We start from the raw sequence: 21880 nt of genomic DNA, 5'->3' as shown, positions 1-21880 counted from the left end.
GTTTCCCTGGCTTGGTAGTCGTGGCCAGGTGGTCACGTGACTGGGTGGGTGTGGCCAACTCATCATTTATCACACCTAGCCCCGCCTCCAGCCACTCCCCTTAATGGGAGAAGTGATTCAGCAATTCTGACCAGTTTGGACTAATCCCACCACTGGTTGGGAAAAAGGTGGGAAAAAGGGAAAAACCTTTTTTTTTTGGAGCCAAAAAAACAGGCAGGGGCAGGGCCAGTCAGTGGTGGGATTAGCCGGTTCACCAAACTGGGCAGAATTTTAACAAACAGCTTGCCAGAACGGGTCCAAACCAGCTGAATATCACCTCTGAGGTTCCTGATACCTTACAGAAGCCAAGACACACAAGTTCAGAAGTGCCTGAATTTATTCTTCAAGGTTTCTCTATCTTACACTGAAGATCATCAGGGTTTCTCAAATAGCTTGAAAGCCACCTTCATGGGGAATTCTTGGAAACCCCAGAGCCAAATTGAGAAGAAACTAAAAGGTTAATTCTTGCAGCATTTAATTGGACACCTGGTTCTGCCCAGTTGGGTTTTGATGATATTGCGTCATTGCAAATCCTGCTTTCAGATTTTTGAGAGTCTAAACTAGCTAGACGGCATTACTTTTGACAGATAAAGGTGGAAATGTCAGAAAATCTGATCAGGGCAAAGCAACAATGGAGGATGTGGTATTAGTGCATACAGTACAACACAACTTGTGACGATAAGACAAAATGCAGGACTGGAGGAATCTCTCTTTGGAGACCCAGGAATGCTGGGGAACAAGAGCTAGACTCTAGCAAAGGAATTCCACCAGTTCTGCTTTGTTGTCTTCGCATCTGATGACCCACCCAGACAAAAAGGAAACAGATATGAAAGAGGAAGAAATTTAGACACTGACAAGATTGCTCAACTACAATTCCCATTGTGTCTTATGGGTGGGTGGGTTAAGATAATGGTTATCTTTTGGGAGACGAATGCAACAAAAATTCATTTTAATGTATGCTAATTAGTGTACAATTAAAGTGACAGTATTCTATTCTGCATTTTATTCTATTCTATTCTATTTCTCCATTCTATTCTACTCTATGCTATTTTGCATTCTATTCTATTGTTATTCTATTCTACATTCTATTCTACTCTACTCCACTCCATTTCTCTATTCTATTCTATTTCTCCATTCTATTTTACTCCATTTCTATTCTATACTTTCTATTTCATTCCATTCTCTTCTGTATTCTCTTCTCCCCTCCCCTCCCGATTGTTGCTCCTGGAATTAACGCTCAGTATCTCAGGGTCATTTCCCAATGTAATGATTGTATTCTACATTCTGATTTGAGTAATTATGGCTGCTCCTTTGCAAACATACTTAATTTTAAACACCACTATTTTAGATTAAACTTCATCTTCTCACTCCCTGGGGCCAATTACCTGATTGAATCAAGTTTGTTTTTCTCTTTTTGATACTGTGTGCAAATCTGAGCAGACCCAACTCATCAGGACAAGAACATTCAGTAAGCAGAGCTTTGATTTTCATAGAAATTTATTCATAGAACTGACTTCAGTACAACCTCCATAGACACGAGCTATTTTAATTTTCCTATAGGTAAAAAAAGGAAAGGAAAGTCAGTTTTTAACATTAGGCAGTAAATTATAAATCTGAGTAAGATGCATATAATTCCTCCTATCAAATACAACCTAGAACTGGGACTCAGATGCATTTATTTATCTAAATATATTGACTGACCAACTTGAGTAGTGAGCTTATTATAATTGCAACAGTGCTAAAAAAGAGCAGCTAACTGAAAGCATGTGAGAATCTAAGATTCCCAAACCACTTTCTGCTTGCAATACTATCAAAATAATATCATTTGGATGCTGATCAAGCATCCAAAATGTGATTGTGAGCTCCTAATTGTTTGTACTTCCGCTCCAGCTCCAAGGGCTTCATGTGAAAAGAGATTCTGCAGAACTTTCTAACTTTGTTGGTGGAGAAACACAGCCCCTGGCTCCAAAGTCTGGATTAGCTAAATTCCACATTAAACAACTGGTGTCAGCTAATCAATATATAGATATAGGTGTGTATGTGTGTGTTCCGTCATAACTCTGCAACGCCTTGAGCACACCCCCAAAACCACTCGGGGTGTGTGTTCTGTTCAAAGACAGTCTTTTGTGCCTTAAAATGGCTTCTACTGTACTGCCGCAAAATGGCTTCTATTGTACAGCACAGTGGAGATGCCACAGTAACGGCTTCACAGTACTCCACAAGGGGGCTCCCACTGGTAAGGGGAAAAATCCAACATTAGAAATTACATTTGATCTGGACATTTCCCCCTATAAATAAACCCAGTCAATGGCAGATTATCAGCTAGTCCTAACTATAAAATTCACTACATCCAAACATTCTGGAGGAAGCAGATAGTTAAATTAAAAGGATGCAGTGTATTAAGACTGTAAAAGGAAATCTTTCCCCACTAAGGTAAGCAGATATAAAATGGACTGTAGGTAAGCAGGTTGTTGAATAATATAATTCAAACTACTGTACCTGTTTGGTTCCCTGACTGGATCACTGCAAGAAAAGAAAAGGAAGTTTGTCAGTACATCTTTAAACGTGCAAGATATAAAACATGCTTCAAATAATCCAATCGTTTGGCTGTTCTACTACTATGAATACTAACCATTTCCAAAGGAAACAGCTTACCAAGCTAAAGAATGTACCTGAGCTGTCTCAGGAGGTTAAAGATTCAGCTGAAACTTGGTTCAATTTCTAAGGATGATCATGTTAGATTCTGCCAAAATATAGTAGATGGGAGGGGGAAGCAATGAAGCAACATATTTTGAAGGTAACAAAAAGCACGTAATTTAGTCGTTGACAATTATTGCTTTTGGAGTGAAATATTTGAGAAACAAATTCCCGCAGATAAGCTATTTTTACAACACAAGGGGAAAAAATATAGTGGTTTTCTTTTTACTGTACAAGTCAACTGTAACAGGTGAGATGTCAGAGTGCTGTGCTAAACCTGGTTTAGCACTCCAGTGGAATAAAACCTTGGTTATAATTGATTGACAGGATACTTACTAGACAGAAAATGAATGTTATACATGCAAAAATAGCATTACATATGCATAAAGCTATGAATGGGTTCTGTCCACTAAACTGGAGTTCAGTTAATCAATCAAGGGTTTTGTGGAACATAAATTAGATGTAGAATATGTGATAGCCAATTTGCAACAGATTTGCTCCAAGTGACTAATAGAGGCAGCAACAATTTGATACACTCTGAGTGGCCGTAACAAATCCAATCTATAAACATTAAATTTCAGGCAAGCCAAAATAAGGCGGGGATATACAATGCCTGCATAGCACAAGACATTAGATGTCTTCTAGTTTATATATCAAGGAAAGCTACCATTCTTGGAATTAAACTCTGAGACAACAGAAGCAGGAAGCTTACCATTCCTCAACCCTCATCAATGCGGGTTGCCCCAAAATTAACTTTACTGATCTTTTACCAGTAACTTACAAGCAAAAAAAAGGGGGGGGGGATTTTCTTCCCATTCTATGAAAAGGAGAGAAATCTAAAGTGTCAGTTTTCCCAACCTTTTAAATTATAATTAGCTAACTCAAAGAGGTATTTTCTACAAAACTTTGGTAATACAGTTCAATCTAAATGTGAAAATAAACATGAACATAGGAACAAGCCAATAAGAACAACTTATGAGTCTATAGCACATGCAGCTGAAACCAGGGTGGATAAAAATTGATGATTTTTTAAAAAATGGATTTTTTAATTTAAATTGTATTTTTATCAAATTTATTTTAATAAAACACTTTTGGAGTAAAATATTTATTTAAAGATAGTTTTCTGTTTAAGATACATTAATAATTTAGTTTATTCAGCATGAAATGGAGCTCAGTTATGTAGCATGAAGCTGTACTATATTCTGCAATATTGGGACTGTCAGTGAGTAAATAGCGGGTCAGAGGAGCTACTGCGGGACAGAGATGACAGTTGCTCTTTAAAAATTATGATTTGAGATGTTTAAAAATGTGTGTGAAATTTTGGAGGGCAAGGTTAAGCTAGAAATTTAGATGGAGCACTCAGACCTGGAAATAGAATAGAAAATAAAAGAGGGATTAATTGAAGAACAAGAATAGAAGAAAAAGCAACTAAAATAAAAAATAACTATATGGTTTCATTGGGGTACAATAGATGAAAAGCGGAACCATGAAATAATAATTTGGTATAACTTTAAAGGGGCAATTAATGATATTGTTTATATAACAAGAAGAAAATAAGTTCAGGATGGAAAATATGAGAAGAGAATAATAGAGTTGAAATTGGAAATAAAATTATGATGTAAAATGGATTATGTATAAAAGAGGATGTAAAAGGGGAAAACCTGGACAATGCTTTGTTCATAAATATGTTGTTTTTAAAAAACAATAAAAACTTTATTTAAAAAAAATATGATTTAAATCGAGTTGATTATCAAGCCTTTTTACTAGTGATTTAAATCGACTTGATTTAAGTCAAATCCACCCTATCTGGAAATATATCAGAGATGCTTCGCAAAGTTAGATTGGCAGCATACTAAACTAATAAACTAAATGTGCAGAAATGTGCACTAAATTAATAAAATAAATGTGCCCAAAACACAGAAACTCGGCTTGAAAATGAATACCCATCAGAAAAACAGGTGAGGGACACTCGGCTCATGCAATCACAACCATACTTATTCTCTATACCTACCAAACACCTCATTTCTGATTAAGAAGAAATCCAAGGAAGTAGAAAAGAGAAGTGAAAGCAAACAGTTATTAACAGGAAGGATTTATTGAAAGCACCATAAAACCTGGCTGGATAAAAAGCTTGAAAACCACAAAACCTTTGAAAGGAATTCTACACAAAATAAAACTGGCCCAGGGGTGTCCTAATCTTAAAGAGGCTATTCCAGAATCTGAACAATTATGTCCTTGATAAAAATGGTTACGTTTTGTATGCCTCTCCTTAAATGCCAGTTTTAAGGAACATCTGTTAAAAGCCCGTACCTTTTTTTTCTCTTTTGAAGCTAACATTATAATTCAACCTAATTTTCCCCATCTCCTTAAATGCCAGTTAAAGGAGCATTTCAGTTTTGACACCTGCCAACCACCAGCCAGAAGGAATTATTTCTCAATTCTAAAATTAAATAATAAACTGTAATTAAAGCAGTATTTGACAAGGTAAGCAAAGGAGAAAACTAGATGCAATGCGAGGAAAAAGAGAAAGGGGGAGGGGGAGGAGAGAAAGAGACATGCTCTAAAAACTCTAGGTTTCTACGGAAATGCTAAATACCCCCATCCTTTTACCGCTTCACTTTGTTGGCTACAAAGCCAAAACAAAGCGAATGAATTACCTTCTGTGAGCCATTGGTGAAAGATGGAAGGGGGGGGAAAAAAACAAGAGTCCTTTTGTCAATGAAATAAGTAAAGCGGCAATAATTGTGTCTGGTCGGCGTTTCTAATTTTCAGGGGGATGCCCTTACCTTCTTGCCAGCGCCCACTGTGGCTTTCGCCGTTCCTCTGACCTTCTTCATCCTATTCTTACGCTCTTTCCGCTGTTTCCTGGATGTCTTTTTCTTCTCATAAAGGCCATGCTGGTGAAAACAACAAGAGTGAACCTCACACAGATATTTCTAGGGTCCTCAGGGCCTAGTCTTTTGATGAGTGGACTACCATAAGGCAGTCTACCTGTCGGAAGATATAACTGCTGCAGAATGTGGCATCGTGGGTAGTTTTGCCCCCCGCCCCCGCCAAGAATGGCCCCTGGGACACTACTGCTACGTGAGATGGACTGGTTACCAGTCTGTTTCCGTGTGCAATTTCAAGGGGTTGGTGATCCGCTTTTAAGCCCTTCACGGCATGAGTCCAGGTTACTTGAGGGACCTTCTCGCCCCACTCATGCTGGCAGATGGCCAGTCAGTCTCTCTCTCTCTCTCTCTCCCTCCCTCCCTCTCAGCCCAACCTATCTCATAGGGTGGTTGTTGTTGTGGGAAAAAATAGAAGGAATATTATGTGTCTTCACTGCCTTATACATAAAAATAACAAAGGTGGGATTATAAGTAAAGAAAGAATAAAAGTACATTTAATTTGAATATCTGTATTCCATTCTTTCACAAGATCTAAGATTCTATAATAGGATTATTACAATTTACAGAAATTATGAGCTAATGATTCTCAATCCATATTGATCTAATGAAGTACCCAACTCGTACAAAAATCACTTTTTTTGTAGGCAAGTGACATACATCTAAACAAAAAACTAAACTGCAGTTAACCACTATTTGTATTTCCAAAATACACATCAAAGATAATAATAGCTAGTGGTTTGCACCATATACTTCCTATCCTGTTACAAACCCTTTTACACAAATCACTGGTAGCACAGAGAAAGGGGGACACGACATCAGGAAAATACAACTTTAATTTAGGCGTTTTACAAACATGATATTTATTTTGTTATAGAAATGTGCAAAAACATTGGGCACAACAGTGATCCTTGCTTCAGTGGTAAGAAATATTAAACCTCTCTAAACACATTCAGAAATTGTCCAAAAGGTGTTTTTTTCAAGAGGCAACTAGACTTTCTGGTTTTTTCTTTGAAGACGTTTCGCTTCTCATCCAAGAAGCTTCTTCAGCTCTGATTGGATGGTGGGGAATGGAGGGATTGGATTGGAACGGAAAGAAGAAAAATCCTTCCATTCCCCATCATCCAGTCAGAGCTGAAGAAGCTTCTTGGATGAGAAGCGAAATTTCTTCAAGCAAAAACAATCCAGAAAGTCCAATTGCCTCTTTAAAAAATCACTTTTGGGACAACCATGACATGGATGACTGAGAATCTCCATAGACATTCAGAAATTGACATTTTAATTGATGTTTAATTAACTCCTGAAAACGGAATGAGAGAAAGTGCCTCTTAATTCCAAACTTCATAAAGTGCTACGCAACCAAAATAAATTATATATTCCTTTTAGGAATATATAATTAATAATATTAATTATTAATATTAATTAATATTAATAATATTCCTTTTAGCCCAACACGATCCATATTCCAAGAAAAAAGAAAGATTAAAAACAACCTACCCTGGCCAGTCTGTGCTTTGGTTCATTTTTCTTTGCATAGTCTAGAGAATCGTAGATCATGCCAAAGCCAGTGGTTTTCCCACCACCAAAATGGGTCCTGAAGCCGAAGACAAAAATGACATCTGGTGTTGTCTTATACATTTTTGCCAACTTCTCACGAATTTCTGTTTTGGGGACAGTGGCTTTTCCAGGATGAAGGACGTCAATTACCTACAAATTCAGGAGTGAAAAAAAAATATCAAAGCTTCTTTATGCCTGTGAAGGAAATATTGTAGTGGCAGAGATGGCTCATAAGCTTGCTAACAATTCAGCATCAAACTTGAAACGGTAGGCCAGAAATATGCAATGCCTCAATCTTTATTGCGTGTGAAGAGGAACTAGAGCCTCTTGATGCGGGTGAAGGAAGAGAGCGCAAAAGTTGGCTTGAAACTCAACATTAAGAAAACTAAGATCATGGCATCCGGCCCTCTCAATTCCTGGAAAATACATGGGGAAGAAATGGAGGTAGTGACTGATTTTACTTTTCTGGGCTCCAAGATCAACGCAGATGGGGACTGCAGCCAAGAAATTAAAAGACACTTGCTCCTGGGGAGGAAAGCTATGGCAAATCTAGACAGCATACTAAAAAGCAGAGACATCATCCTGCCAACAAAAGTGCATATAGTCAAGGCTATAGTTTTCCCAGTTGCAATGTATGGCTGTGAAATTTGGGACCATAAGGAAGGCTAAGAGCCAAGAATGGAGGCCTTTGAACTATGGTGCTAGAGAAGACTCCTTCAAGTCCCTTGGATTGCAAGGCAATCCAACCGGTCAGTCCTGGAGGAAATCAACCCTAACTGTTCTTTAAAGACCAGATCCTGAAGAGGAAACTCAAATACTTTAATGAGAAGGAAGGACTCCCTAGAGAAGAGCCTAATGCTGGGAAAGATTGAGGACAACAGAGAATGAGGTGGCTAGATGGAGTCATTGAAGCAGTCGGCCTGAGCTTAATTGGACGGGGGGGGGGGGAATGGCAGGAGACAGGAAGGCCTGGAGGAGCTTTGTCCATGGGGTTGCGATGGGTCGGACACAACTTCACAACAACAACAATCTTTATGCTTATAGGTTGTCCCAATACATTTTTTCAGAGTATTTTCAGATTTAAAAACGAGATGAGATTTTTTTGAGGGCTTTTTGTAGTGGGAGTGGTGGTGAAGAAAGACAGCAGCAACAGGGGCTACCTGTGCAGAAACATAGGCAAAAACCCAAAAATGAAACAGGTCAATTGTATGGTAAAATGTTTGCCTGGAAGCAATTTTAGGCATTTTGATTCTCTACTTGAACACAAAAGAGTTTGTGTCGGAACTCATTTGTATACTGGCCAGTGCAAAACATATATGCTGGTACACCATGCACAAAGTACAGGTAGTCCTCGACTTACAACAGTTCATTTAGTGACCATTCAAAGTGACAATGGCACTGAACAAAGTGACTTATGACCAGTTTTCACACTTACGGCCGCTGCAACATCCCCACGGTCACACGATCAAAATTCAGACACTTGGCAACTGGCTCATATTTATGACCGCTGCTATGTCCCAAAGTCACGTGATCCCCTTTTGCGACCTTCCGACAAACAGAGTCAAAGGGGAAGCCAGATTCACTTAACAATCGGGTTACTAACTTAACTGCAGTTGATTAATTTAACAATTGAATCAAGAATGATTGTAAAATCCACTTAACAAATGTCTCACTTAGCAACTGAGCTGAACTGTGGTCGTTAAGCCAAGGACTACCTGTACAGAAAAATAATAATGCAATATTTAAGGACTGAAAAACACTCTGTTGTTACACTTTGGGAATACTGTACAGTCTATATAGAATAGAATAGAATTCTTTATTGGCCAAGTGTGATTGGACACACAAGGAATTTGCCTTCGGTGCATAAGCTCTCATTATAAATAAAAGCTATGAATGATAAATCATGATCATAGTCATCATAAAAATACATTCATCATAAAGCATGATACAACAGTGATAGAATCAACATAAATTGTACTAGGAAACTAAATACAATATAAATCGTAAAGATAGAATCAACAAAGTTATAGTCATAAATAGAAAAGGAGATAGGTAATAGCAAAGATCAGAATAATAATATTAATAGTCTTCCTAAATATATTGTTGAATCTATGTTTGCCAAATAACCATTTCAAAACTTGCAATTCTGCAGTCATTTTACCCACCCCAATTTTGCATTAAAGATTGACAATTCCCTGGACATTTAGATCATGAGTTTATGACAGCCAGTAAGGATGAGAACAGAATGAATTTACAAATGACACCTCTTCATGTTTTGTGTATTCTATTTTTGCTTCAATTCAACACACAGGCTTCCCAATTGTCTCATTATTAAACCATACTCATTGGAGGAAGGGATCCATCATTGCAACTTATTACATCCACATCGTTGTAAATCCTCCTGAACCTCTCCAGCTAGTCTGGCATGTCACCTTTCCCATCAACACGGATCAGCCTTCCAAAAGCTAGACTATACTACTAGCTATGTTTACAGTGGGAGGTTTTAACTCTTCCTGTAGGCCAGCGGGATTAGGTTATTGATTAAGATGGCATGCAAATGAAATAATTGCAGGCCCATGAAGTCTTTCACCTCAGACTCCAACAAAATAAGCATCTTACCATTTGCTTACGCTGAAGCAGCCGGTTTGTCATGAACTTCCTCGTCCGGATGGTGACTGTATCGTTCTATAATAAAGTAAAACAAAAATTCAATAAAGCATTTTATTTGCATACCATAACTAATCAAAGCAATCCCTCTTTTCAAAAAAACAACAACAACCAGGTGAGCATGCACAGCTACCAACCTCTGGAAGTGTGCAAAGTTGGAAAAAAAGAGGTTCAATTTAGAGAGCCATGTTAGAGCAAAGAACCAGTTCCCCAGCCTGACACCCCTCAATGCTGGAGAGCAGAAACAGAATAACCGAGTTGGAAGGGACCTTATAGATCATCTAGTCCAACCCCACCCAAGGAGGAGACCCTGCAACATTTGACCGTGGCAGTCCAGTTTCTTCTTGAAAGCTTCCAGTGATGGAGCCCCAACTTCTGAATAAGAGAACAGAATAATAGAATTGGAAGGGGACCTTGTAGGTCATCTAGTCCAACCCCACTCCCCCCCCAAGCAGGAGACCCTACACCATTTATTAAATTAACAGTCGGAAGGGACCTTGTAGGTTATCTAGTCCAACCCCACCCAAGCAGGAGACCCTGCAACATTTGACCGATGGCAGTCCAGTTTCTTCTTGAAAGCCTCCAGTGATGGAGCCCCCACAACTTCTGAATAACAGAACAGAATAATAGAATTGGAAGGGGACCTTGTAGGTCATCTAGTCCAACCCTACTCCCCCCCAAGCAGGAGACCCTACACCATTTATTAAATTAACAGTCGGAAGGGACCTTGTAGGTTATCTAGTCCAGTACACACACACACACACATAGCCCAAGGAGACCATACACCATTTATTAACAGATTAACAGAATTGGAAGGGATCTTTTAGGTCATCTAGTCCAACCCCCACCCCGCCCAAGCAGGAGACATTACACCATTTATTAATAGATTAACAGAGTTGGAAGAGACTTTATAGGTCATCTAGTCCAACCCCTCGTCCAAGCAAGAGACCCTACACCATTTCTCACAGATTCCACTCCACTCTCTTCTTCATGAGGCTGGCCCATGGTAGAGAACCGGGGACCCACGGGGAAGCCCCGGCGTCGGCATCTTCTTCCCCTTTCCTCCACTCCATAATCCCCCTAAAAGACTCCGCAGCCCCCGCGTTAAAGAAGGCAGGCGGACCGGAGTCCGTAGGGCCGAGGATGGCACCCGGGCAGGGCGGATTGAAGGAGCTTCTCGGTCCCGAGAATCTCCAGCGCCAGCACTCACCATCTTGGCGGCCTGTCTCGCAGCGCCAGAGAGAGAAAAGAAGGAAGGGATGTTCGCTAGCCAATCATATGTCGCAGCGGGGAGGAAAAGGAAGCGCTCTCACGGAAAAAGGAGGGATTTCCGGCTAGCCGCGGGAAAAAGACTTTCCGGGAAAACCAGCGAGTGGAGAGGGAAAGAGAGACCCCTTATTAGTCCTCCTGATTCTATCAGGTTGAATGTTATGGCGTATGGATTATGAAGTTTGATTCATATTTTGTATGGAGAAAAACGGAAATAGGAATTCCTAACGGACATTAATGAGATGAATATGCATTTCAACAGTCAGCTAGCAGGCAAATGCAATTTAAGGGATAATCCAACCAAGTCTGCTTGTAATCCATGAAATATCTCTGCAACAGTGGCTGAATGAAGCTCTATATTTTCAGGGTTGCTAGTCGCAGTTTGCAAATTCAATGGATAGCGACCACCAACTGGATATCAACTGGGTCCTGGTCATAATAGTAGAGCCTGTCGCAATTCAAATTTAAAACACAGGCCGGTGACTTAGCTTCTCAGGAGGTGCCAAAAAGGCGGTCACATGATCCTGAGACACTACAACCGTCGTAAATATGAGTCAGTTGGCAAGTGCCCAAATTTTGATCATGTGTCCCTGCAGAGGCTTGTTATAAGTGTTAAAAATTGTCTCTTTTTTCACTGCTGTTGTAACTTGGAAAGGTCACTAAACATTGCAATCCCTGTATTCCACTTCCATAATATTGCCAAGATAAGCTAACGTACCCGTTAACATGGGATAAGTTTGACTTGATACAGTCTCTATATTTCCATGTGTGTTCCGTCAACATGGGATAAGTTTGACTTGATACAGTCTCTATATTTCCATGTGTGTTCTGTATTGCTCTGTGTAGCCCATCTAACGCACCTGTATTGGGTATTTTACATGGAAATTAAAATCTCCTTCAAGTGAAGCCAAACTCCTGAAAAAATGCACTAAATCTGTGCATTTTTCTTGCCAAGCATACAATTTGCCAACATTATTCTTCTTACCCACAACTGGGTAAATACCATGCCTCAGCCATGAAAATCAAGCATCTCCCAACGTGACATACTTTTCATACTAGTGATTGCAATTGCTTATGTTATTCCACTTTTTATTGTTTTTAGTTGTTTTCAGTTCCCTTTACCTCTGGCCTTGGGCTGCAATAGATTCATTCATTCAACCCTAACATTGCTTGGTGGTTTCCCATCCAAGTTATAACCAGGTCCACCTTAATTTCTTAAAGTGACTAGGAGCTGCCACTTCCTGAGAGTCATAGTTTACCACCACCTTCTTTGCTGTTTTGTTCACAGACTTCTATCCCTACATAGTTTATTTACACTACCCAATTCTATACAGTTTACCCTTTCATCACATTGTTGTGTCTATATAGTTATAGTCTATCAAGAGACTCCTCTATCTCGCTAGTATCTGATGATCTATTAACTATTGATTATATACCCATCATTCTATCAAGAAATTTTCTCTCTATAGATGTATATCAATGTCAAGTCTTCTTTATCTATCAAATTTCTATTACTTTTTAATATACCTATGAACCATCTATCTATATCCATCAAGAGACTATATCAATCAATTAAACAATAGTCAAGAAACTCCTCTATCCATTTCTCTGTCTCTATCAATCATCTATCTCTTATCTGCTTGTCTGTCTATCTCTAGCAATATATCTATCTATCTATCTATCTATCTAGCTTTTTTGCATTAATCATATCTAGCTAGCTAGCTATATCTACTCTTGGTCATCATATATATATCTATTTCTTCTTCTTCATTGTGTCTGTCTGTCTATCTATCTATCAAATCTATCTCTTCTTCATCATCGTATCTATCTATCTTCATCATCTATCAATCTATCTTTCTATCTATTCTTGGTCATCATATCTATTTCTTCATCATTGCATCTATCTTCATATCTATCTATCTATCTATCTATCTATCATCTATCTATCTATCTATCTATCTATCTATCATCTATCTATCTATCTATCTATCTATCTATCTATCTATCTATCTATCTTATCTATCTATCTATCTCTTCATCATTGTATCTATCGCCATCTCTGTCTATTGTCTGTCTTTCGGTATCTGTATCTCTCTCTATCCAGACACTTTTCTCTCTCTCTCTCTCTCTCTCTATTATCTATCACTCGAATAATCAAGTGAAGAGACTCCCGTTCATATTTCTTTCCCCCTCCCCTCTGTCTGCCTATCAAAAAACTCCTTCCTTCCCCACTTCTGAGGTTTCCCCGGGGTGCCCGTAGGAGGCTCCCGTGACGTCACGGGGAGGCGACCACCGTCGCTCCGCCGTTGACGTCAATCGGTCGGGCTTCTCCGCCGGCGTGGTGTCCTCTTCTCCTCGCCTTGCTCGCTGCGGACCGACCGGAGCCATGGTGAAGGAGCAGTTCCGCGAGACGGACGTGGCCAAGAAGATGTGAGACCGGGAGTGGGCTGGCGGGGGCTGGCTGTGTGTGTCCACGTGCGTGTTTGCGGGATGTCTGTGCATGTGTTTGGTGGTGGTTGTGTTTGTGTATCCTGTTTGTGTATGTGTTTGTGTGTCCCTGCATTTGTGGGTATGTTTATGTGTGTGTGTGGTGTTTGTGTGTGTTCATGTGTCTGTTCTGTTTGTGTGTTTGTGTATTTGTGTGTCCATGTTTTGTGTGTGTGGGTTGATGTTTGTGTGTGTGTGTTGGTGGTTGTGTTTGTGTGTGTGTTCTGTTTGAATGAGTGTTTGCGTGTGTGTGTGTGTCCATTTGTGTCCGTTCATTTTGTGTGTGTTTATGTTTGTATGTGTGTTCATGTGTCTCTTCTGTTTTTGTGTGTGTGTGTTTGTGTTTCTATGTGTTGATGTGTGTGTGTGTGTGTGTGTTGATTGTGTTTGTATGAGGGTTTGTGTGTCCGTGCATTTTGTGTGTGTGTGTTCATGTGTCTCTTCTGTTTGTGTGTGTGTGTTTGTGTGTCCATGCACTTGTTTATGTGTGCATGTGTTTGTGTGCATGGGTGCAAATAGGGGAAGATGTACCCTTTAGGGCCACAAGCCCAAGTGACTCAAAGCGTTGCAGTAAGCCGGCAGGCAGCAGAAGTAGCTTGCAGTAACCGCACTCTAACCACTGCGCCACCGAGGCTCATCAGTGTATGCTCCCCTTTAGGGATTTCCCCACACCACACCCCAGAACACCCCAAACATATCACCAGATGTGCACAGTTGTGCTCTAGGCAGGTGTGATGCAAGTTCTGAAATGCCCAGGTTCAGACAAAGGTGTACATACAACAGGTCGTTTAGTGACCGAAGTTACAAACAGCACTGAAAAAAAGTGACCAAAATCCTTTTTCACACTTACGACCGTTGTAGCATCCCCGTGGACATGGTCATGTGATCAAAATTCAGGAGTTTAGCAACTGACTCGTATTTATGACTGTTGCAGTGTCCCTGAGTCATGTAATTCCCCTTTTGTGAATTTCTGAGTCCATGGGGAAGCCAGATTCACTTAACAACCCCGTTACTAACTTAACGACTGCAGGGATTCACTTAACAACTGGGGCAAGAAAGTTTGTAAAATGGGACAAAACTCACTTAAATGTCTCATTTTGCAACAGAAATTAGGGGACTGGAGACTAAAACATATGAAGAACGGTTGCAGGAACTGGGTATGTTTAGCTTAAGAGAAAGAAGGACTAGGGGAGACATGATAGCAGTGTTCCAATATCTCAGGGGTTGCCACAAAGAAGAGGGAGTCAAGCTATTCTCCAAGGCACCTGAGGACAGAACAAGAAGCAATGGGTGGAAACTAATCAAGGAGAGAAGCAACTTAGAACTGAGGAGAAACTTCCTGACAGTTAGAACAATTAATCAGTGGAACAGCTTGCCTCCAGAAGTTGTGAATGCCCCAACACTGTAAGTCTTTAAGATGTTGAATAGCCATTTGTCTGGAACGGTATAGGGTTTCCTGCCTAGGCAGGGGGTTGGACTAGAAGACCTCCAAGGTCCCTTCCAACTCTTCTATTGTATTGTATTGTATTGTATTGTATTGTAAATATTGGACTCAGTTGGGGTTGTAATTTGAAGACTACCTTTGTTTCCTGCTAGATTGCCTAATGCACAATAAAATTAAACACAAATCCAGGATAATCAATTAATAGAATCTATCCATAGAGTCATAGGGATATGGTGGCTCAGTGGCTAAGACACTGTGCTTGTCGATCAGAAAGGTCGGCGGTTCGAATCCCTAGTGCCGCGTAATGGAGTGAGCTTCTGCCAACCTAGCAGTTCGAAAGCATGTAAAAATGCAAGTAGAAAAATAGGAACAACCTTTGGTGGGATGGTAACAGCGTTCCGTGCGCCTTCGACGTTTAATCATTGCCGGCCACATGACCACGGAGGCGTCTGCAGACAGCGCTGACTCTTCAGCTTTAAAACAGAGATGAGCACTGCCCCCTAGAGTCGGGAATGACTAGCACATATGTTCGAAGGGAACCTTTACCTATCCATACGGTTGCTAGGAATCAAAACAGCTTTGATGGCACATAATCAATGGAAGTGGATTTCTAGTGTTCTCCAAATGCTACAAACTGAATTGGTAGAGCATTTTTGGACATTTTTTTAAAGCATTTGTCAGATTTAGAGGGTTGCATAAACATAGAACTTGATGTAAGAAGCATGGAGCAGATTCAGCAATCTACTGGTTCAGATAGGTTCTCCCTCTTTGAAGGAGATGGGTTAATTGTCCTCACTGTTAGGAAGTTTCTCGTTAATTCCAGTTTGCTTCTCTCCTTGATGAGTTTCTATCCATTGCTGCTTGTCCTGCCTTTACCTGGTGCTTTGGAAAATAGGTTGACCCCTTTCCTTTTTGGCAGCCCCTCAAATATTGGAATACTGCTTTCATGTCACCCCTAGTCCTTCTTTTCTCTTGACTAGCCATACCCAACTCCTGCAAACGTTTTTCAGGTGTTTTAGTTTCTAGCCCTTTAATTGTCTTAGTTGCTCTTAGAAAGTTTGCACACTGTGTTTTTGGAATTTTTTTGGCCTGTGGAGGAAGCATCTTGTTCCACGCTAGCTGAGATTTAAAAATAATCACCAAGGACCAGTTTTGATCGCTATGATATAAAAAAGATGTTGAGACTCTAGAAAGAGTGCAGAGAAGAGCAACAAAGATGATTAAGGGACTGGAAGCTAAAACATACGAAGAATGGTTGCAGAAATTGGGTCTGTCTAGTTCAGGGGTATCAAACTCGCAGCATCACGTCATGACGTGACGTATGGCGACTTTTTCCCCCTTCACTAAAACAGAGGTGGGTGTGGCCAGCGTGTGACGCATCCAACCCGCAGGCCACAAATTTGATACCCTGGTCTAGTTTAATGAAAAGAAGGACCAAGGGAGACATGATAGCAGTGTTCCAATATTTGAGGGGTGCCACAAAGAAGAGGGAGTCAAGCTATACGCCAAAGCACCTGAAGGCAGGACAAGAAACAATGGATGGAAACTAATCAAGAGAGAAGTAACCTAGAACTAAGGATAAATTTCCTGACTGTTTAAACAATAAAGCAGTGGAACAGCTTGCCTCCAGAAGTTGTGGGTGCTTCATCACTGGAGTTTTTAAGAAGAGTTTAGACAGCCACTTGTCAGAAATGATATATGGTTTCCTGCTTGAGCAAGGGTTTGGACTAGAAGACCTCCAAGGTCCCTTCCAACCAGGATGGATAAAAATTGATGTTTTTTTTTTAAATAAAAAAATTCTGTTTTTTTTTTAAATTTAAATTTATTTTACTAAAATGCTTTTGGAGTAAAAATCTATCTAAAGATAGTTTTCTATTTAAGATACATTAGTAGTTTAGTTTATTCAGCATGAAATGGAGCTTAGTTATGTAGCATGAGGCTGTATATGCTGCAATGTTTACATTTTTTGTAAACTGATTCAATGAATCCAAACTCTGCAAGCTAAGAGAACATGCACTGCATTGATGCATTCACACCATTTCACAGTAACCATGAGATAAATCATAAAACAAAGTTCAGGAATATTCCTTTATCCCATTTGTTTTGCAAATCTATGTACACTACAAAGTGTATGATTGTTTGAAGAGAAATGCATCTGTACCAGCAATCGCTATGTGTGAGGGGGAAGGGCAAGGAGTAAAAACGAAAGTGAAACCTAAGCAGCTTATAAATATTAAAGAGCACCTGTCATTTCAGATCCATCATGGCAGTGCCTGTTAGCGGGCATCCACTCACCTGCTGCCCGCCACATCCCTCACCTTATTGTATCACTGTTGCATTACCAGCTGTCCCATTAAAGTGAATGAGATTGTCGATGAGTCAACAGTGGGTCAGAGGAGGAGCCGCTGTGGGACAGAGATGACAGTTGATCTTTAAAAATTACTATTTAAATCGAGTTGATTTAAATCAAGCCTTTTTACTAGTGATTTAAACCATATTTTTTGGAGTATAAGATGCACCTTTTTCCCTCACAAAAGAGGCTGAAAATCTGGGTGCGTCTTATACACTGAATACAGCATTTTTTTGCCTCCCGAAACCCCACCCCCTTCACCAAAAATGGCCGTGCAGAGCCTGTAGAAAGCTTTCAGAGAGCTCCTGGGGTCTGGGGAAGGCAGAAATGAGTGAAAAATGGGCTAGTTTTTGCTCAATTTTGCCCCCCCCCCCCGACCCCAGGAGTACTCTATAAGCCTCCTAAAGGCTATGCATACAATTTTTTTGACAAAAAACAGGCCGGTTTTGGGAGGTTTGCAGAGTGCAAAAACTTTTTTTTTGTAATTTGCCTCTTCAAAACCTTGGTGCGGCTTACACTCCGGTGTGTCTTATATTCCGAAAAATATAGTAAATCAAATCCATCTGCTTCCAACTCTGTTAGTTTGTATTTCTACTTTATGATATTCTGTGGTGTCTTTCTGTTCTAGAAGCCACATCTGCTTTGGGATGAAATCTCCCGAAGAAATGCGGCAACAGGCTCACCTCCAGGTGGTTAGTAAAAATTTATACAGCCAAGACAACCACTCTCCTCTTCAATATGGCGTATTGGACCATCGCATGGTAAGCCTTCTGGATGCTCAGTCTGTTTTAGTCATGGTAGCAGCAAGATTGAGGAAGTAAATATCTGAAGAGTTTGAGAATAAACCATGGTAAATTAGAATTTAGAAATTATTCAGCTGATTGGAACTGAGAAATCAATAAAGCTCAGAGAAGCAGCTCTAAAACAGAAAGGATACCATTTGTCTCATATATTCCTGTTGAGATGAAAGTACTTCTTGACCATGCTGAGCCAATCAGTATTTGATGCTTCATTTCGCGAATTATATAATATTAAGTTTAGCTTATTTGTAATTTGTTCATGTGCAAGCTCACATCGTGTAGAACTTCAGATCCCTTACATCCTGGGCATAAACTGTTTGAACTTCTTCCCTCAATACGACGCTAAAGGGCAGTTCACATCAAAACAATTAGACACAGGGGCAGTCAGTCTGTTCGCCCCCCTCCTGTCCTGTCCCATCCCCCCCCCCGCTGCCTTCACTCTGCTAAACAACTAATTCCCACAACACTATGTTATTATGCCCTGAGATGTCAAACCATGTAGTAGGGTTGTATTACTATTATCCTTCTCATTGTGCCTATTACCTATTTCCTTAGCTTCTTATGACTATAACTTCGCTGTTTGTCTCTCATGATATAAGTTGATTGCCTTTATTTGGTATCCTATTGTGATTTATGTTGATTGCTTATTTAGTATATCCTATGACTATCGCTGAGTGTTGCATCTTATAGATTTATGATGAATGTATATTATGATAATGATTTATCACTTGTTGCTTGCATGTACACTGAGAGCTTCAATACCGGAAACAAATTCCTTGTGTGTCCAATCATACTTGGCCAATGAAGAATATTCTATTCTATTCCCATTCCATTCTGCATTCTGTTCTGTTCTATTCTATTCCATTCCATTCCCATATTCATTATGTTGTGTTCTGTTCTATTCCATTCCATTCCCATATTCTATTCTATTCCATTCCATTCCTATAATGATTGTATTGTTTTCTGGGATTTTCGGCATCCTTAAGACATCCTTCAGTTTGGATTTGTGAATCTGGAAATGGATCCTTCTGGAGCAAAGTAAAATGTTTCATTTTCCTCCAGACCCAGGTTTTCATGAGAATAGTTTAAAGTGTTTGTTGGAAATAAATTATTTGTGCTGTAAGTTACTTGAGGTATTCCAGAGGTATTGGTAAAATACTTGAGGTACTTTTTTTTTAAAGATATCTCCACTTCAGGCCATGGATTGTTTTTATTTCTGTTTCTGAAAGTTTGTGATTAATTGGAGGAAAAAGTCTGATTCATCTAATAGTACCTTGACAAATTTTCATCTTTTTTTATTCTTTTATTCAAGGGTACAAGTGAAAAGGATCGTCCCTGCAAAACCTGTGGAAAAAATCTGGCAGAATGTTTGGGGCATTATGGCTACATTGACCTGGAGTTACCTTGTTTTCACGTGGGATACTTCAAAGCTGTGATAGGCATTCTCCAGGTAAGGTCAAACCAAAAACTGTAGTAGACACATCTTTCATTGGAACTGATGTCAAGCTGCATGGTACCTTGCGTTCAGTTTGGGAAAAGGTGCATTATAATGTGCAGGAATGCAAGGATGTATTGGGCTCATTAAAGCAGTTACATCTCTTTCTGCAGTTGCACAGTTAGAGCAGAAACAACTTTCTAGAACCCTACACGTCTGAAAAGTGATTCAGTAACTTTAATGAGGGGTGTTTAGGATACATTCACACTCTTGTTTGTGCCGAGTTTATCTGAACTATGACCCAGCTGTAATATATGGTTTTAATTAGGGGATAAATGCTGCTGCTAAGAAAAATGATGCAGATATATGATATCTGTCTGTCTCTCTATCCATCCATCCCTATCACTATATTGCCTGCCTGTTTGTCTATTCTATTCTATTCTTTCTATCTATCTATCTATCTATCTATCTATCTATCTATCTATCTATCTATCTATCATCCTTACTCCAACTTTACCCCCCCCTCTCTGTGTATACACCACACACAGACATCTATACCCATGTATCTTATCTATTCATCCATCCATCCCCATCTCCATCTCTATTTGTTTATTATCTGCCTGCCTGCCCCTGTCTCTCTCTTCCTGTCTCCCTCCCACCTCAATCTCTCTCTCTCTCTCCTTTCTCTCTCTCTCTGTCTATCTATCTATCTATCTATCTATCTATCTATCTATCTATCTATCTATCAGCAGGGGCAGAACTGTTCAGCAGTTGGATGAAACTCTATCAGGGAATGTATTGAATTTTGTTGTCTTTATATTGCTTAAACGATGAGGTGTCCAGAATAGATTGGAAATGAGCAGACCCAAAAATCAAATAAATATCAGGTAGGAAGGCAAAAACAAACCCTAAAGCCGTGATGGGGAACCTATGGCATGCATGTCACAGGTGGCACACGGAGCCATTTGTCAGGGCACATGAGGCGTTGGCCTGTCAGCTGGCCAACTGACTTCGGCCTTCTTTTGAGGCCATTTTTTGCCCTCCGGAGGCTTCCTTGAAGCTGACCAGCCAATGTAAAGCTGTTGCAATTATAAAGCTGATGAAATGTAAGGCTGATACAATGAAGATGAATCAGCATGGGTATAGCCAGTTTAAGACTATGAAGGGGCCACACAAACTTTACCACTTTAAGAGGTGTCTGTATAAAGGAGTCAGCTCCCGTTACTTGTCCCAGCTTCTGCCAACCTAGCAGTTCGAAAGCATGTAAAAAATGCAAGTAGAAAAATTGGAACCACCTTTGGTGGGAAGGTAACAGTGTTCTGTGTGTCTTCGGCATTGAGTCATGCCGGCCACATGACCACGGAGGCGTCTTCGGACAGTGCTGGCTCTTCGGCTTTGAAACGGAGATGAGCACTGCCCCTTAGAGTCAGGAACGACTAACACATATGTGCGAGGGGAACATTTACCTTATATAAAGGAGGTCATGAGAGGGTGTAACTCTTTGTGTATCTCTCTTCTTGTGTCCGGTATCCATTGCTAAATTCTTAGTGTGGTGTTCAGAAGAAGATTGATTGCTTGTCAGGTATTTGCTACCGCGTATGTTTCTGTAGATGTCTTGTAAGTCTCTTGTGTGTTGTGTTTTGCTCCTGGTTTGTCTCCTAAGAGTAGTCCCACTGCAAACGCTCTCACATTTTTCTCCTCCTTCTTTAGATGATTTGCAAGACTTGTTGCCGTGTCTTACTAACTACTGAAGAACAGAAACAATTTTTGGATTATCTGAAGAGACCCGGGTTGACCTATCTCCAGAAAAGAGGCTTGAAGAAAAAGATCTCTGAAAAATGCAGGAAGAAGAACACTTGTCCCCATTGTGGTGCTTTCAACGGTAGGTTTGATTCTCAACCCCCTTCTTCTGCATCTTGACAAGACGATTGGAATTTACATGTGGAGTTCAGCAGATAGCAATAGCCCTTAGAATTATATACCGCTTCACAGTGCTTTGCAGCCCTCTCTAAGCTGTTAACAGAGTCAGCCTTTTTCCCCAAAAGTCTGAGTTCTCATTTTACCAACCTTGGAAGGATGGAAGGCTGAGTCAACAGCAATATCACTTAGACTTATATACCACTTCACAGTGCTTTACCGACTTCTCTAAGTGGTTTACAGAGTCAGCCTCTTGCCCCCAACAATCTGGGTCCTCATTTTACCAACCTCGGAAGGATGGAAGTCTGAGTCAACATTGAGCTGGTGAGA

General features: G+C 40.1%; 2 protein-coding genes across 4 annotated transcripts in view; one reads left to right on the top strand and one right to left on the bottom strand.

Moving 5' to 3' along the window:
* Positions 1-1518: 1518 nt before the first annotated feature.
* RPS24 (ribosomal protein S24) lies at positions 1519-11146 on the bottom strand. 2 transcript variants are annotated; one of them, XM_081955851.1, is made up of 6 exons: positions 11059-11146; positions 9801-9866; positions 7122-7331; positions 5523-5633; positions 2539-2562; positions 1519-1593 (listed from the first exon to the last, which is right to left on the bottom strand). In XM_081955851.1, exons 1-5 carry the CDS (start codon positions 11059-11061, stop codon positions 2560-2562), a joined length of 393 nt encoding a protein of 130 aa, XP_081811977.1. In that variant the 5' UTR covers positions 11062-11146; the 3' UTR covers positions 1519-1593; positions 2539-2559. The 2 variants fall into 2 exon arrangements, with proteins under 2 accessions (XP_081811977.1, XP_081811976.1); XM_081955850.1 differs by lacking the exon at positions 1519-1593 and having other exon boundaries at positions 2538-4761.
* A 2230-nt stretch (positions 11147-13376) lies between these two features.
* POLR3A (RNA polymerase III subunit A) overlaps positions 13377-21880 on the top strand; it is a 169562-nt gene continuing 161058 nt past the window's right edge. For both annotated transcript variants that reach the window (XM_081956497.1, XM_081956496.1), the window contains exons 1-4: positions 13377-13547; positions 18027-18159; positions 19511-19648; positions 21344-21515. In XM_081956497.1, coding sequence (XP_081812623.1) covers positions 13504-13547; positions 18027-18159; positions 19511-19648; positions 21344-21515 — 487 coding nt within the window. In that variant the 5' untranslated portion in view covers positions 13377-13503. The remainder of the gene's footprint in view (positions 13548-18026; positions 18160-19510; positions 19649-21343; positions 21516-21880) is intronic.

Source organism: Natrix helvetica (genome assembly GCF_964273705.1).
Source record: "Natrix helvetica genome assembly, chromosome: 5".
Lineage (NCBI taxonomy): Eukaryota > Metazoa > Chordata > Lepidosauria > Squamata > Natricidae > Natrix > Natrix helvetica.
The sequence above is the reverse complement of the archived record's forward strand: the minus strand, read 5'-3'. Positions and strand labels throughout refer to the sequence as shown.

Bases quoted from the DNA above. Each gene is read 5' to 3' on its own strand.
- RPS24 (XM_081955850.1), bottom strand. The intron at 7,332-9,800 runs GTAAGATGCTTA...CTGAATTTGTAG, and splicing joins TGCTTCAGCGTAAGCAAATG to GTAATTGACGTCCTTCATCC. The intron at 5,634-7,121 runs GTAGGTTGTTTT...TGTTTTCACCAG, and splicing joins CAAAGCACAGACTGGCCAGG to CATGGCCTTTATGAGAAGAA.